The sequence below is a fragment of the Triticum urartu genome, chromosome 3 (assembly GCF_003073215.2).
Source record: "Triticum urartu cultivar G1812 chromosome 3, Tu2.1, whole genome shotgun sequence".
NCBI classification, from domain to species: Eukaryota; Viridiplantae; Streptophyta; class Magnoliopsida; order Poales; family Poaceae; genus Triticum; species Triticum urartu.
The window spans coordinates 29559995-29574683 of record NC_053024.1 but is presented as its reverse complement, the minus strand read 5'-3'; the positions used below and the strand labels follow the sequence as shown (position 1 = coordinate 29574683).

The window sequence follows — 14689 nt, the reverse complement described above, 5'->3', positions numbered from 1 at the left end:
CGATATGTATGATAGTATTCGACGTGTATTAGTGATAATATTTGACGATGTACGGACACATGGAGATGATGTAGTTTTTCTTATAATTGAATGCATCCTAATTTGAATACTACTTTATTTTGCGATTTGATTTTTCTTATTGAATGCTCAAATTGGAGAGCACTATGCAACGCATATGCATATGATTAGTTGAATAATAATGATCTAATTTAGTTTTTGTAGTATATATATATATATTTAATTGTACATGTTTAATCTTTGAATTATGAACGTAGGAAATGTCATCATCGGACGACGGAAGTCTCCCGGGGGAGTGCGACTGGTGCCACGACGATCGGGGTCTGTGCGACAGGCCTCACCTGGACGATGATCGGCGCTTCAGCATTAAGCTCGAGGAGACCTTCGAAGTTGAAACGGTACGCAACGACGACAAGTGTTTTTTTTCATAATTAAGCATGACTTCAACTATTTCAACGTGTAATTTTCATCTTTTACAATTCGAGTATAGTTTATCCCATGCCATGCAAGACGCTATGTCTTGCAGATGATGGATTTTGAAAATCATGAAAATTTTGAAACGAAGAAAATTCACCTAAGGACCCATCATGATGTGGATTTTGAAGTAAAGTTGTATAATGCTGAGAGCGTAACCCATTTTGGTTGCAAAAGTTGGGAAGCATTTTGCAATTTGTATGGTTTTGATGAGGGTATGCTTGTCACCATGGATCTTGGTGATCCTGAAATCGAGCAAGACAATATGGACATTTGGGTCCTTGTTGATACGCCTCCAGTTCTACCGCTATGTGAGTTTCTCAAACATAGTTAATTATTAACTAATTTATATTGTTCATTTCAAAATAGTTGACAGCTTATTTCCATTGACAGCTTATTTTGAAGTATCAAAGAATGTGCAGAAGATGGTAGATAGAACTTACTACACCGATGACTCTGAGTTAACGTACAAGGAGAAAAATCATCTGGTTGGATTTTGTAATGATCTTGAGAATTACAATATCTACAATCGAACTCCTCAACATTATGGTCAATACGTGCCACTAGTGCACGTGTTGAACTACGGTAACTACTATGGAGATACCCTGGTAAGATTTTTTACTATTACGACATACGTGCATCTTTTGCATACAAATATAAAACTAGTACTTGATTGCTAACTATGAAGTTATTACTATGTTTTTCAACAGATAATCCTAGAGGATTGTGTGCCTCATCTGATGTATGAGCATGGTCGCCTTGATGTTTTGAACATATATCCAGGTCATCCTACGAATCTCAACTGTCCATACCGGATTTCTAAAAGAAGTGGAGACATGCAAATCAGAGAATGGAAAAAATGTATGGACACTCGTAAAGAGGTTCTTAGACGCAAAAGGAAGCGCGGCGCGAGAATTGGAGACAGAATGATCTCCATTCTCCATAATGGAGAGTCAGGGTCTATACTGTTTTATGCTATTTTACCTTAAAGAGGGTATTTAGCTCCTACCTAATACTGATGATCATGTGCTAAGAACAATTAAGTAGGGTTGGGTTCGATGACTATGAGGATGATGATCGTATGACTTGTTATTAATAACGAGTAGAAGTTCTATCATGATGATTAGTAGGACTTATTATTATGATGATGCATGATGTGAGCATGAAGAGTTATTATATATATATATATATATATATATATATATATATATATATATATCAGTGGGTGAAATGAACATGGATTGAATTGAAGTGAAGGCAACATGCATGTGGTGCATGTCGAAAGTAGTACTAATCCAAACTTGATCAAGTTGGGATTAATTAGTATTACTTTCGACATGCACCACATATGTTGCCTTCACTTCAATCTAAGCCATGTTTAGGCATAGCATAGCGTTGGTATAAACCAAGCACGGAGATATAAGAGAGGACACTTCTCTCTATTAGCTAGCTAATAACAAACTAAATTAACCCCCAAAACCCCTAAACAAGCCCCTTTCAAAAAAAAAACCCAGTCACAAAAATGCTGACGCGTGGATGCCTATTGATCCCAACCGGCCCTCCTGCCTGGGCTCGGCACACCGGCCACGTGGAGGCCCATCTGTCCCGGTTCTGGTTAGAACCAGGACTAAAGGGTCAGAGCATTAGTAACGACCCTTTAGTCCCGGTTCAGGAACCGGGACAAAAAGCCCTTATGAACCGGGACAATAGGCCCGTTTTCTACTAGTGCATAGAACTGATTGCCTCGTTGGGGACAAATCTGAACCTTCTTTATTCAGCGCCGACATCACCGCCTCCAATGTGAAGACACTAACAAAATACTAATGCATGTCATAAAAAATTATGTCTTTGGATTCGTATTTAAGCATAGTTTTCAAATATATTAATTTTTATAGCATGCATTAACTTTTTTTTATTAAATTTAAGGTCAAATTTTGACACAGAATACAAATGAAATTAATAAATTAGGACGGAGGTGGTACTATACTAGTGATGAGGGTGAGATTTGTACCTGGCTATGTCAATACCGATAATAAGAAGAGCGAGGAGCAAGCGTGCGAGCCGCTCCGGCGTTAGACGCGTCTGATGCATGTAAATATTACGTACATATATATTGGGACGATCAGGTTGCCGGCGGCATCTCGTCTCGACAATTGGCGTATCCTTGAACCGTAGACGTCGACATATCGCCCTCGTCGTTGATCTGCCGCCGGCAAGATATTACTTTGTTGTCGCTCAACCTAAATCCATATATGTTTGTTACAGCCGCATCAGCCAATTTTAGTATGGTCCCAAAAAAATTTTAAACCCTAAACCCTAAAAGCTGTGGAAAGTGAGAGATTTTGGATCCGAAACAGCTTCACGCACGATTCTTGTGCCCGATCTATGCACGACATGCAAATCCAGTGACTACTGCTGTTCTCAGTCATAAGCATGTGCAGCTGGATTCCATCGTCGTCTAGCTATCATGCAATATTTGTCGTGTGTATAGCACCTTTCTTTTGGATCTGGCAACCATCGATTGAAGCATCAATTAATACTGCGTCCTCACAAGTTTATCCTCCCAGCCTCAGCGTTACAGCTAGCCCATGGAGAAGACGGTCGTTCTGTACCCCGGCCTCGCCGTGAGCCACTTTGTCCCGACGATGCAGCTCGCCGCCCAGCTCCCCGAGCACGGCTACGCTGTCTCCGTCGCGCTCATCGATCTCGGCGTCATGGAAGACACCATCTTCAGCGCCGTCGTCGCCCGCGTCGCCGCCTCCATGCCGTCCGTCAGCTTCCACACCCTCCCAGGTGTGGAGGACCCGCTCAAACTAACCCTGGACATACACTTCATCCCCAGGTACCTCGACCTCCTGCGCCGCTACAACGAGCGCCTCCACGAGTTCCTCTCTTCCATGCGTCCTCACGCCATGGTCGTCGACTCGTTGTCTAGCGAGGCGGTTGTGGTCGCAAAGAGGCTCGGGATCCGCTGCTACAACTTGTTCACCAGCAGCGCCTCCATCCTCGCCGCCTTCTCCCAGCTTCCTACGCTCCTTCCATTTCCACATGGAGTGCGGTTTTGTGTAGCTCGAGCTACGTGGTACCCCTTATCTTAGCCATCCATTTTTGCATCAGGATCCGTGCAGATACATTTGTTATTTTTGTTTCTCTCAAACGAAACAACGTATAAACTTCAAACTTTGCAGGACAATGAAACATTCTAATTACTATGTGGGGAAAAACTTTCAGATTTTTTCATGCATTTTAAATGCTAAATTTTTTTTAATCAAGAAAATTCTCATTTTGTATATTTATGTCGGTCCAAAAAATCTGAAAGTTTTTTCACACATTGAAGTTGTAAAGTTTGTTTGATCTGGAAAGTTTGAAGTCTATATGTTATTTCATTTGAGAGAAAAAAAATCTTCTTGTTGTAAGTTAGTTGAAGAATACGGATCTCAAAGCAATGTTGGAGGGTTGAAGATAAGAGGTTTCATGTAGCTCGACCTACAAAGAAACTTTACCTTCCACATGGCGGGGAGAACTTCGGGGAGCTAGGAGACAGCCCTCACGAGCTCTTCAGCCTTCCACCCATGCCGGCTTCGCACCTATTGGCCGAAATGCTCGAGGACCCGGAGAGCGAGACGTACAAGACGACCATGGGCTCCCTGTGCTGGATCATGGAGGCCAATGGCACGCTGGTGAACACGTTCGAGTCGTTGGAGGCTCGGGGGGTGGCGGCTCTCAGGGATCCACGGTGTGTCCTCGGTCGGGTTTTGCCTCCGGTGTACTGCGTCGGTCCGTTTGTCGGTGCCATCGCCGAGGCAAAAGAGCGGCACGAGTGCCTTGTCTGGCTAGACGGCCAACCGGACCGCAGCGTGGTGTTCCTCTGCTTCGGGAGCATAGGCGCAGAAAGCCACTCCAAGGAGCAGCTCAGGGAGATCGCCATCGGCCTTGAAAAGTCCGGCCACCGCTTCCTGTGGGTCGTGCGAGCACCGGTGAACGACATGGAGAAGCCGTTCAACCCCAGTGCCGACCCGGACCTCGACACTCTCCTGGCGGATGGGTTCATGGAGCGCACCAGTGGTCGCGGTCTCGTTGTCAAGCTGTGGGCGCCACAGTTAGACGTGCTCCGCCACAGGGCCACCGGGGCGTTCGTGACGCATTGCGGGTGGAACTCAGTGCTGGAGAGCGTCACGGCCGGCGTGCCGATGCTGTGCTGGCCGCTGTACGCGGAGCAGAAGATGAACAAGATATTCATGGTGGGGGACATGGGGATCGCCGTGGAGATGATCGGGTGGCAGCAGGGGTTGGTCAAGGCCGACGAGGTGGAGGGCAAGGTACGGCTTGTCATGGAGTCCGAGGAGGGCAGGGAGCTCAGTGCACGGGTGGAGGCCCACAAGAAAGGTGCCGCGGCGGCTCACAACAACGGCGGGTCGTCGCGCCTGGCGTTTGCCCAGTTCTTGGCGGACGTGGCCAGCCTTCAGGATCGGGCACGCACTGGGGAAGGGATCCCCATGGGACTCAGCGATGCATGAACTCTTTTACAGAATTTTGCCATGTGATCTTGGCACTGGGGAAGTTTACATTGATGAATGATCTTGGCAGTACGGTATATGTTGCATCTTACAGTGATCATTTTCTTTTACCTGTCTACACGTCTAAGTCGCGATTCACATGTCGACTAGGATTTTGTATTTAACATATTCAGTGTGTTGCAATATTTTGTTTATCTACTAAAATAGATATTTATTCACACAATATTGTAAAACAATGTAGTCTTTTCCACAGATCCTAAAATCGGGTCGACAGCTCTCGCTTCTCGGTGTCGACCGAGACTAATGAAAAACAAACAGCGGAGACTTAGCAAAACACATTTCCTTTTATTTGAAAGTTTGACATTTAGTGCTCATATGTTTCTTAGCTTGCATTTTGCGCTAAGCAAGGAATTATGTGGCATTGCGATTGTGACATAAGAGCATCTACAATTAAGGAATCTAGTCTGCTAGAACAAATTCCTTATAATACATTCCATATATAATGGTGTGCGTAAATGTTCAATACAACTCACAAGTGGAGCCCACTCGTCGGTGTCCTAGGAATTTTCAAGCACTAGGACAAGGAATGAGCCCCATGTTCCTTAAATATAAGGAATAAGGTGATGGTTTTAAGAAAGATCCTTAAAATAAAGGCGCTTATAGGCGCCGGTGCGCCGGCCGAACTGTTCGGCCGGTCCGGCCCCAGCCACCCGATAAAACGATTAAGGGCCGTTAGATTTAATCCCTGATTCATCTTCCTCCTAGTTATCCCCGCCACAAATACGTTTGACACCCCCAGCGACCAAGCTTGAAGAACCACCACGGCGTCCCCGTCGCCGGTTGGCGCCCTTGCCGGCCGTCCTCGTCACCGGGGCCGCTCGCCGGCGGACCTCGCTGGGCCGCCGCAGCTCGCCAGGCCGCCGCAGCTCGCCGGGGGCACTCGCCAGATGCAGCTCTGCCTTTGCATCTCAATGTGTCTCGCACCCTCTAGATGCAGCTCCGGCGCCCGCGCTTCCCATCGATACAACTTCACCACCCCCCGCACTCGCCATGGACGGATCCCACCCTCGCCGCCCGTGCACGCCATGGATGCAGCTCCGTCTTGCCGGCGATTGACTGGTTCCAGCAAATAGAAATGCCCGTTGTATCATTTTTCGTTGTCGGTCGTAGCAAAATGGAGACACGGTTGCAGCAAAAGAAACATCGCCGTCGTCGTCGAGCCTCGCAGCTCAGCCGTGATGGATGTCGCAAAACGTTATGCCGGTTGTAGCAAAAAGCGATGCTAGTTGTAGCAAAACGCAAAACCGGCTATGTGTTGTAGCAAAACGTGACGCCGGTCGTAGCAACATGCTATGCCGGTTGTAGCAAAATCTATGCCAGTTGAAGCATGTAGCAAAACTGCAGCGTTTTATCATCTTCTTCCACCTCCAGCCGTCGCTGGTTGAAGCTTTCTTATTTTCATAGTGTATAGTTGTAGTTTTTTCTCTCAATGGTTGGAGCTTTTTCCAACAACGTTGAAGCTTTTCTACCTAAAGGTTGTAGCTATTTTCTTTTCAGCAACCTTGGTCAAGGCTTTTTGTGTTTGTTTCGGTTGAAGCTTTTTCCATGGAAGGTGGTAGCATTTCATGTCAACAGTTGTAGCTTTGCGGCGATGGCGCTGGCCGCTTGTAGCTTTCTCTACATCCGGTTGAAGCTTTTCAGCTAGGAGGATGAAGCTTTTTTTTAAACGGTTGCAACATGAGGGGGTGCGACGGTTCTGCAGAAGCCTCCCGTGTCATGCATCGCCGCCCGGCTCGTCGGCGGCGAGGCAGAAGCACGAGGCGCGTGGGAGTTGCAACCGACAGGAATGGGATTGGTCAACGACCTTGCTGCATCCAATGGCGAGCGGGGCTGCAACCGTGACGGGGTGAGATCTACATCCATGGCCGGCGGAGATTCGATCTTCCATGGCCGACGGCGAGCTACTCACGAGCTGCAGCGATGGAGGCAGCAGATGCGGGCGTCGGCGCTGCGTGCTGCAACGTCGGAGGCAGGAGACGAGGATGGGACGAGATCTGTGGAGCTGCGAGACGGGGATGAGGCGAGATCCGCGGGATAACGCAGGAGGACTAGTCAACTCAGGTCCACCGCGCCACGTGGTTGCTCGCGGGTGGGTCGCGCGTGCGCGCGTGGACTGGACCGGCCGAAGCTTGCGCCGGCGCACCGTCTCCAAACATTTACCTTAAAATAATAAGGAGAATTAATGTGATACATAATCTGCTAAAGTGGTTATGTTCCATATAATGGCAGGTTTTAAGGAATCAGAATGTACGATGATAAAATATCTGCTAGGGTCCATCCACAGACTCCTCGCTCCCATGCTAGCGTTTCAGAAGAAAAATCGATAGCTCTCCCCAAAAAAGGAAAAACCTGGCCACCAGGGTTTGTTTCGAGGGATTAAAATATATTATTAAATATCAGTTAAAATCAATGAAAAAAATAGCGCGTTATAGCGTGTAGAAAATTGCCTCGCTAAATAAATCAATGTACAATGCGTCACTAATAGCACGCTACAGCGCGTTATAGCATGCTAATAGCATATTTTCAAGGGCGGCGCTATTTTCTGTAGCGCGCTATTTTTTTCCTTGGTTAAAATATGTATATTGCAAAAGAAATATTCCTTTATTTGGATAAAATATGTTCATCTCAAGTTTATTTTTAGTATTGTCCGGGCTCTCCCTCTCCCTTTCCCTGCCTCCCTCCCTGTCACGGGAACAACCACAATATTACATCAGGCACTTCGGATGAAGCCCAAGGACGACCCGCTCGGCCCAAGCGGGGGACGAAGCCCAACCCACAGAACAGGAGATGACCGGGTCTAGTAACCGAAGATATATGGGGCGACTCTTCTTCCGGGAGAGGCATCGAAGAACTGAAGACTGAACCGGCCGCCGTTGGGCGTTTTCCCCTCTCCCACCCCTGGCTCTCGATTCCCCGATCCCCCTTCTTGCTGCTACTACCTGTATCTTGTATCCCAGATTCATAGCAATTGAGTGAGCAATATATCCTAGATCGAGGTCCGTATCACTCCCTCAGTAAAAGTGTGGCAACTAGTGCAATCTATCTCTGGATAGCCTAATGGTTATTTACTTAGTTCCGATCTTCCATAATAGCTTTTGCCAGCCACCAGAAGAAACCACCGAGAATAAAATCGAAAACAAGCCTATTTATACAGGGTGCAAACACGTGGGTACTAGCTTGGTGAGCTGTGACCTACAGGTCCCTGTTAATGGAGGATGGCCATGACAGCCTCCTCTGGTCGATACCATCCACTCCATCACCTTCAGGGTTTACGTCGCCCACTTGCTTCCAGCAATTGAGCATCAAGCCCTCTCTCCACTGAGGTGGCGTCAAGAACTTCGAGTCATCACTGGATCCATCTGGGGTCATTGACATTGAAGGACCAACACGTAGTGTTTGGAGAGTAGAAAAGGATTCCCTCATCGCAGACATGGCCTCGAAGAACCGGGTGCAGGATGCGAGCGCAACAGGTTGTGGCATTTCCTTCACAGAAATAAAAAGATAGCCATTAATATTTCCCATCTGACATGGTATAATCACAGCAACATCAGGTCCAAAGGCCTCCTATTGGTTCACGGCCTCTATGGCAGATAAAATGCTTAACTTTTCCAGGTATACAAGGGCGCCAAGCCGATTTCCAAATCAGATTAATTTGCATACAACCCTGGCCATCCTGTCGCAACCATTGATGCCCGGACTGGCGTTGGAACTCTACGCGGTAAGCTGATTTTACAGAGAAAGTCCCTAATCTAGTTGCACCCCACGCCACAAAATCATCCAACAGCTCCACCTGAAGTGGTATCTGCATTATTCTGCGGACATTAACCGGTGAAAAAACTTACGCAATTAGATCAGCATCCCACACTCATCGTCGATGGAAGCCATCGGTCATCGGCAGAGATTATATTGGTCGACTATGGTGAGATTTACCTTTTCCTTTTGTTGATCTGGTCATGAAAAGCTTTTTTTCATAGGCGCCTCGTAGTCAACAGGAACGCCTCCTTTCACTAAACGCACATCGTCGAAAATCCTGAAGTAAATCAAGGATAAATGTGAGCACCAGGACTTGTACCTTGGTGGGCTGGGGAAACGACTGTCCACCTAACCATCCAACCACAGGTTCGTTCGCGTAATGGAAAGCTGTTGCAACAATGAAAGAGCAGCAAATCAGAGGGAATGGGGGATATGGCCAGGAGGGTGGCCTGGGTTTGACGGTGGTGGTTATATGGGGACAAACTTGTGCTTTCCCAAAATCAAGCAGCAAATGTGTAGCCGCACCCAAAAAAAATACCAAACCTTATTCAAAAAATATATACTAAATAAAGAATATTTTGGATATTAGCATGACAAACATATACGAAATCTCTCCCGTTGCACCATTCGTAGACAAGGTTGTAGGCATATACCATAATGCAAAATAAGCTTAATGTTTCACCATGTTGGAACACACAAACATGCCACGTACATAGCACACACCGAGTGGCCCAACACTTCTCGAAACTAATTCACACAGACACAGACACATACACACACAAACACATGCACGCACAGATTATTTTGTGACCAGGCACTTAACGTGCTTCAGCTACTAATTTTCTCCATTGTGCACTGACGCCCTTATTTAGTAGTTCTTTTTTTTTGCGGGTGCCTTATTTAGTAGTTATAGCACACCACTACTTTATGGATACCAAAGGGTCGCCATTACATCATTTGCAGCACAACCTTATGGATAGACCTCGATGACACCCCGAGCTCCAAGTTTCTTGACAATTTTGTAGTCGCTAAACCCTGCTTTCGCAAAGATGGAACTCCATTCATTTTCATCCCGCTGCCGTCCCCTGGTATATACCATCATTGCCACATCCATCAGCAGTTGGGTTTCGAACATCTGTCCTGAAGAAGAGTCAACCACAATGTCTATGATAATCACTTTTCCTCCTGCTTCTCGGCAAGGAATGGCCTTCTTGCATTGGGCTAGGATATTGATGCAGTCCTCATCACTCCAGAAGTGTAGAACAAGCTGACATGGGAAAATATGTGTGTGGTTAAGCAGTGTGTAATAAGAAGACATAAAATTTACGAACTTGATGTAGTTATGCATTACTATTAGTAGTTTTCAATTAGATATAAAGGATGCGTCAAAAGAATGTACATACTAGTGATACAAACTCTCAACTTTAATGAGGTATAGAATCATGAGCGCTAAAAAGGTATAACATTGTGGAGACAAACCAGTTTGTACCTTGAGCATTACAGCTTGAGCAGGTGGGATGGAATGGAACATGTCACCGGTGACATAGTTAACGAGACCATCGCTCGGATTTTTATCAACCACCTTTGGAAGGTCCAACACATTGCACTTTATATGCGGGTAGGCCTTAACGATGGACCTAGCTGTCGTTCCATCACCACCACAACAATCTGTGAGCGACTGCAATCCACTGAATAGGGCATGACATTCCCGCAATACTGTACCAATTCCCATATGGTCATGGGCAGCTAAAGCTTCATTGAACAACTTGTCACACTCTGGGTCGAGGACCGCCATACTCTCCTCAAAGAGTGCCGCGCCGTGCACTTCCTCGAATGGTGACGGCACGGGCTGCGCGATATCCTTCTTGAACCAGTCGGCCAGCCCCATGGCCGCCTCCATGTAATGCCAGGAGGTCACGGCGAGCACAAGAGCCGTCTGACTAGCATCGCCGTCGATGCGTACACCATCCACGAGGAGGTAGGACAGTGGGACGAGGCTGTAGATCCCAGCCTCGTTTGACGCCAGCACCCCCGTCGTGGACAGCAGCCGCAAGAGGCGGCTGAGGAACGGCGCCTTGGATGGCGGGAGGGACAGCGTGGTGACCAGGTCCGGCAACGACGCGGCACCGCCAAAACGATGGATCGCGGTAGGGATGCCGAGCTGGATGGCGCAACTGAGCGCCATTGGTGTGAGGTAGCTGAGGCTGTGGCGCCAAAGGTCAGCCTGCGCCTGGACCAGCTCAGCGTCGGTGGGGATTGTCATGGTCTGTGAAGACTTGGCTGCCATTGCTTTCTGTATGAGATTATGAGGCCGGTGTTGTGTGTGTTGATTACTTACCTAGCTTGGGCGGTTTATATAGCACCCATTTTTTGCTACAGCTACATAAATTAACACTGATTTAATTATTCACTCGTGGAACTCGAGTTGGGCTGTGCTCGTCGATAATTTCTTACCCACACTGCTCAAAAGCTGAGCGAGGAGCTGTTTGTTTCAGGGCAGGACTATACGCGTCGACATGCCTCGTTACGCTACACACACTGCTCAGGAGCATTGCGGGGTCTGTTTGTGACGGACACAAGATATAGCACCAAGATTCCTTTCCACTATACTGCCAGATAATTAGTTCCATGGACAGCTCAATAATTACTAGCTTTAATGCAATGTGCTCCCTAGGTACACCTGGCCTGTACTCTGTCTATGGAGTATGGATCGAGATCGAATAATTTGTTTGTGAAAATAAAATAAAAGATGACGTGGAGGGCTTGCATGTTTTTCATGTGGAGGTTTGCATGTGGAAGAAAGTGAAATATAAGTGAATTGCATATGGTTGATGAAGTGGAGGGTTTGCATGTGCTGAAAATGGGTAAACTATTTAAACCATCCCACAAAATCGTCCGTCCTCTATTTTTTTTTGCGGAACCTGCATATTCCCGGCCATTTTCTCTATATCTACAAGATTGGGGGCAATTTTACATAGACCTGAAAATAAAGAAACTGTTGACGGGAGGGAACTTTCAGCTCCCGCCACGGTCTTTCCCGAACGCGACCTCACCGAAACGCCTCAATGCCGATGACCACCGGACCCTAACTGCCGACCCATGAGCTGCCGCCACTGCTCGTGCCGCGAGCAGCTGCCGTGAGCTGCGTTGGCTAGCTAGCTAGCTAGCGACTCTGGTGCGCGAGCTAGCTAGCTAACAGCTGCTGTCGCCGCCGGCACGCGCTAGCTAGTTGCCGCCACTGCCGCCTGCTCCCACTAGCCGCAACCGCGGGATTGATGCGGATGGCATCTTCTTGCTGTGAGCTCCGGCGCCGGCCCTTTGCCCATCCTGATCTCGAAGCGGCCGAGGTAGACTCAATTGTAATTTAACGAGTGTTTTAGGGGGTTTGTGCAATTTTTTCAAGACCATGAAATATTTTTAGGGGGTTTGTGCAACAAAGGTGGGGTACGTAAGCTCATGCATGACGTGTGCGTGCATGACGCATGTGTATATCCCCGTGGAGAATCCTCGTTGACACTGACACAATATTTAAGCATCTCCAACGCGGACCCAAAACGGAATCCTCCTCGCTATCGGCGCCCGGCCGTGGACGCGTCATCCTTATCGTCGCGGCGAGGCATGAACGGTGGTGGCGGTCTGGCCGACACGGACCTGGCGATATTGTGCTCGAATTCCTCCGCCGCCGCATCGGTATCATCGGTGGTGGCCCAACGTGACGGATCCACGATTGAGCTTTGAGCCATTGACTCTGGTAAGGCTTTTGGACTAGGATTCCGTTAAAATTTAGAGCCACAGCCCAGCCCGGATGTCATGCTTTCAGGTCAGCAGGCTGCCATTGCTCATGTCTATATCACGTCAAGGAGAATATCGCATGTTTCGCAAAAAAAAGAGAGGAGACTATCACATGGAAAACAACATTTAAAGAAAACATGGTGTATATCTCATTTCAAAGTTTCTGAAGAATCTAAAAAAATAACATGAGATTTTAAGAGGGTGATGTTTTATTGCCATAAGAAATTTTGAGTTGAAACACATTACGAGATGTGAGCTATGGTAAAGGCAAATTCAGCAAATAATATTCTTGTTTGCCATTATTCAATGATGATTTTGTTATTTTGTTATTCAATAATAGTGACGTTCTTGTTTGCCATTAATTCAGTTGAAACACATTACAAGTAGCTCACATCCTGTAATGTGTTTGAACTTCAATTTTTGCATGGCAATAAGCCCCACACACACATGTATAGAAACAAAGACGCTCTCTCACACACATGTATAGAAACAAAGATTCTCTCTCCCTTTGTCTCTCTCTATCTCTCTCACACACGTATACGAACAAACAACTTATCTCTCCCTCCGCATACGTCGCGTCAAGCCCAGCATTATTATTTCTGGCATATGCACATAATATCGATGTGCATTTCACCAATATGAAGAATGTGCAAACAAATGAATGGCTTATCACATCCATAAACCATCCATCCAAGAAATGCGTGGTCGACGCATGCATGGCGCCAAATGCATGGCGTATCACTAGTTAGCCCTTCCAAACGTCACCGTTGCATTTCTCACAACAAGATCTTTGAAACTAGATCCCGTGTTAATTTGTTTGACAAACTTTTAAAAAAAATCAGAAAAAAAAGAGTAAAAATAGAATCACATTTCGTGCTTTTCACTTTCCGGGATGCATAGTTGTGCTTAACCGTGAAGCACAACTGTGCTTTGATCCTTGAATCTCCATTGCTAAGAGCATTTACAGCTGCGATGGACAAATCCGGCCCCTCAAACGCCCGGGCACGTCCGCAGACACTGACCTGTGACGCCTTAAATAATGCAATCCACATCCGGACACGTGAATTATTATATGTCAAAGTGGTTCACATGTTTGAGGGAAAAAGTTCATGGCGTTGAAAAAAGTTCAGCAAATTTTAAAACAATCTCATGAATTTGTGAAAAAGTTCTAAATTTGAAAAATAAAAATAAAAGTAAAAAAGGAAATAAAATTAAAAAATAGAACAGAAAAGAGAAAACCAAACAAAACCGTTCTAAAACAAACAAACAAAAAAAGAAAAGAAAACTGACTGGAAGCTCCCTCAATTGTATTTGGGCGCACCGTCTGGACCTAATACCCAGCATTCGGTAGCAACAGGGTGCATGCCTGTTATTTTCTCTTCGCATGTGGGTAATTACTTATTTTCTTTCTGTTGTGCTTTATGTAAAATGTTCTTGAACTGTCTTTAGTGTAGATAAAATGCATGAGCTTATGCTTTTGAACGAACACATAAACTGAGCAATAGCAGCCGATCTTCATCATGATGATTATTGAGCCAGCCAATTGTTGATATGTTTTTTGTTAAATTATATTCTAGTGTGTAGTGGTAGAGCTAGACGAAATCTGCCGAGGAGGGCCAAAGACAAAATATGAGTTGCAAAATCAAACTTATTGATACGTTCTTCCATAAATTGTATACTAGTATGCAGTGGCGGGGCTAGACGAAATCTATCCACGGAAGGCCAAAGACGGAATATGAATGTTGGGGTGAGGAGGGGCGCCAAATATATTCTCATCTATGCTCTCCTATAAAAAGAATTCTTCATAAAATTGGTTCAAACCTTGTGGGGGGGGGGGGGGGCATTTGCCCCCTTAGGCTTTGTTTGGTAGTTAGGGGAAGTTTTCCTAGGGAAGAAACGCCCAGGGTGAAAATTTCTTGGCAAAATGAACACCCCGTGGAAAATTTCTGCTGCTGCTGCTCCGCCGGAGCGCCAGCGCCACGGTTGCGGATATACTGCCACACCAGGGCGGCGCTGGCGAGGAAGTGTTGGAAATATGCCCTAGAGGCAATAATAAAAGCATTATTATTATATTT

At 46.4% G+C, this 14689-nt stretch overlaps 1 protein-coding gene and 1 pseudogene across 1 annotated transcript; one reads left to right on the top strand and one right to left on the bottom strand.

The window, feature by feature from the left end:
* Positions 1-3080: 3080 nt before the first annotated feature.
* Positions 3081-5070, top strand: LOC125547792 (annotated as a pseudogene).
* A 4410-nt stretch (positions 5071-9480) lies between these two features.
* Positions 9481-11144, bottom strand: LOC125547791 (flavonoid O-methyltransferase-like protein Os11g0303600). The gene is made up of 2 exons (XM_048711563.1): positions 10312-11144; positions 9481-10089 (listed from the first exon to the last, which is right to left on the bottom strand). The coding sequence occupies exons 1-2, from the start codon at positions 11107-11109 to the stop codon at positions 9793-9795; spliced, it is 1095 nt and encodes a 364-aa protein (XP_048567520.1). The 5' UTR covers positions 11110-11144; the 3' UTR covers positions 9481-9792.
* Positions 11145-14689: the final 3545 nt, after the last annotated feature.

Coding starts and splice junctions, on each gene's coding strand:
- LOC125547791 (XM_048711563.1), bottom strand. CDS start 11,109: ATGGCAGCCAAGTCTTCACAGACCATGACAATCCCCACCGACGCTGAG. Junction 10,090..10,311: donor CTCAAGCTGTAATGCTCAAG/GTACAAACTGGT, acceptor TTCCCATGTCAG/CTTGTTCTACACTTCTGGAG.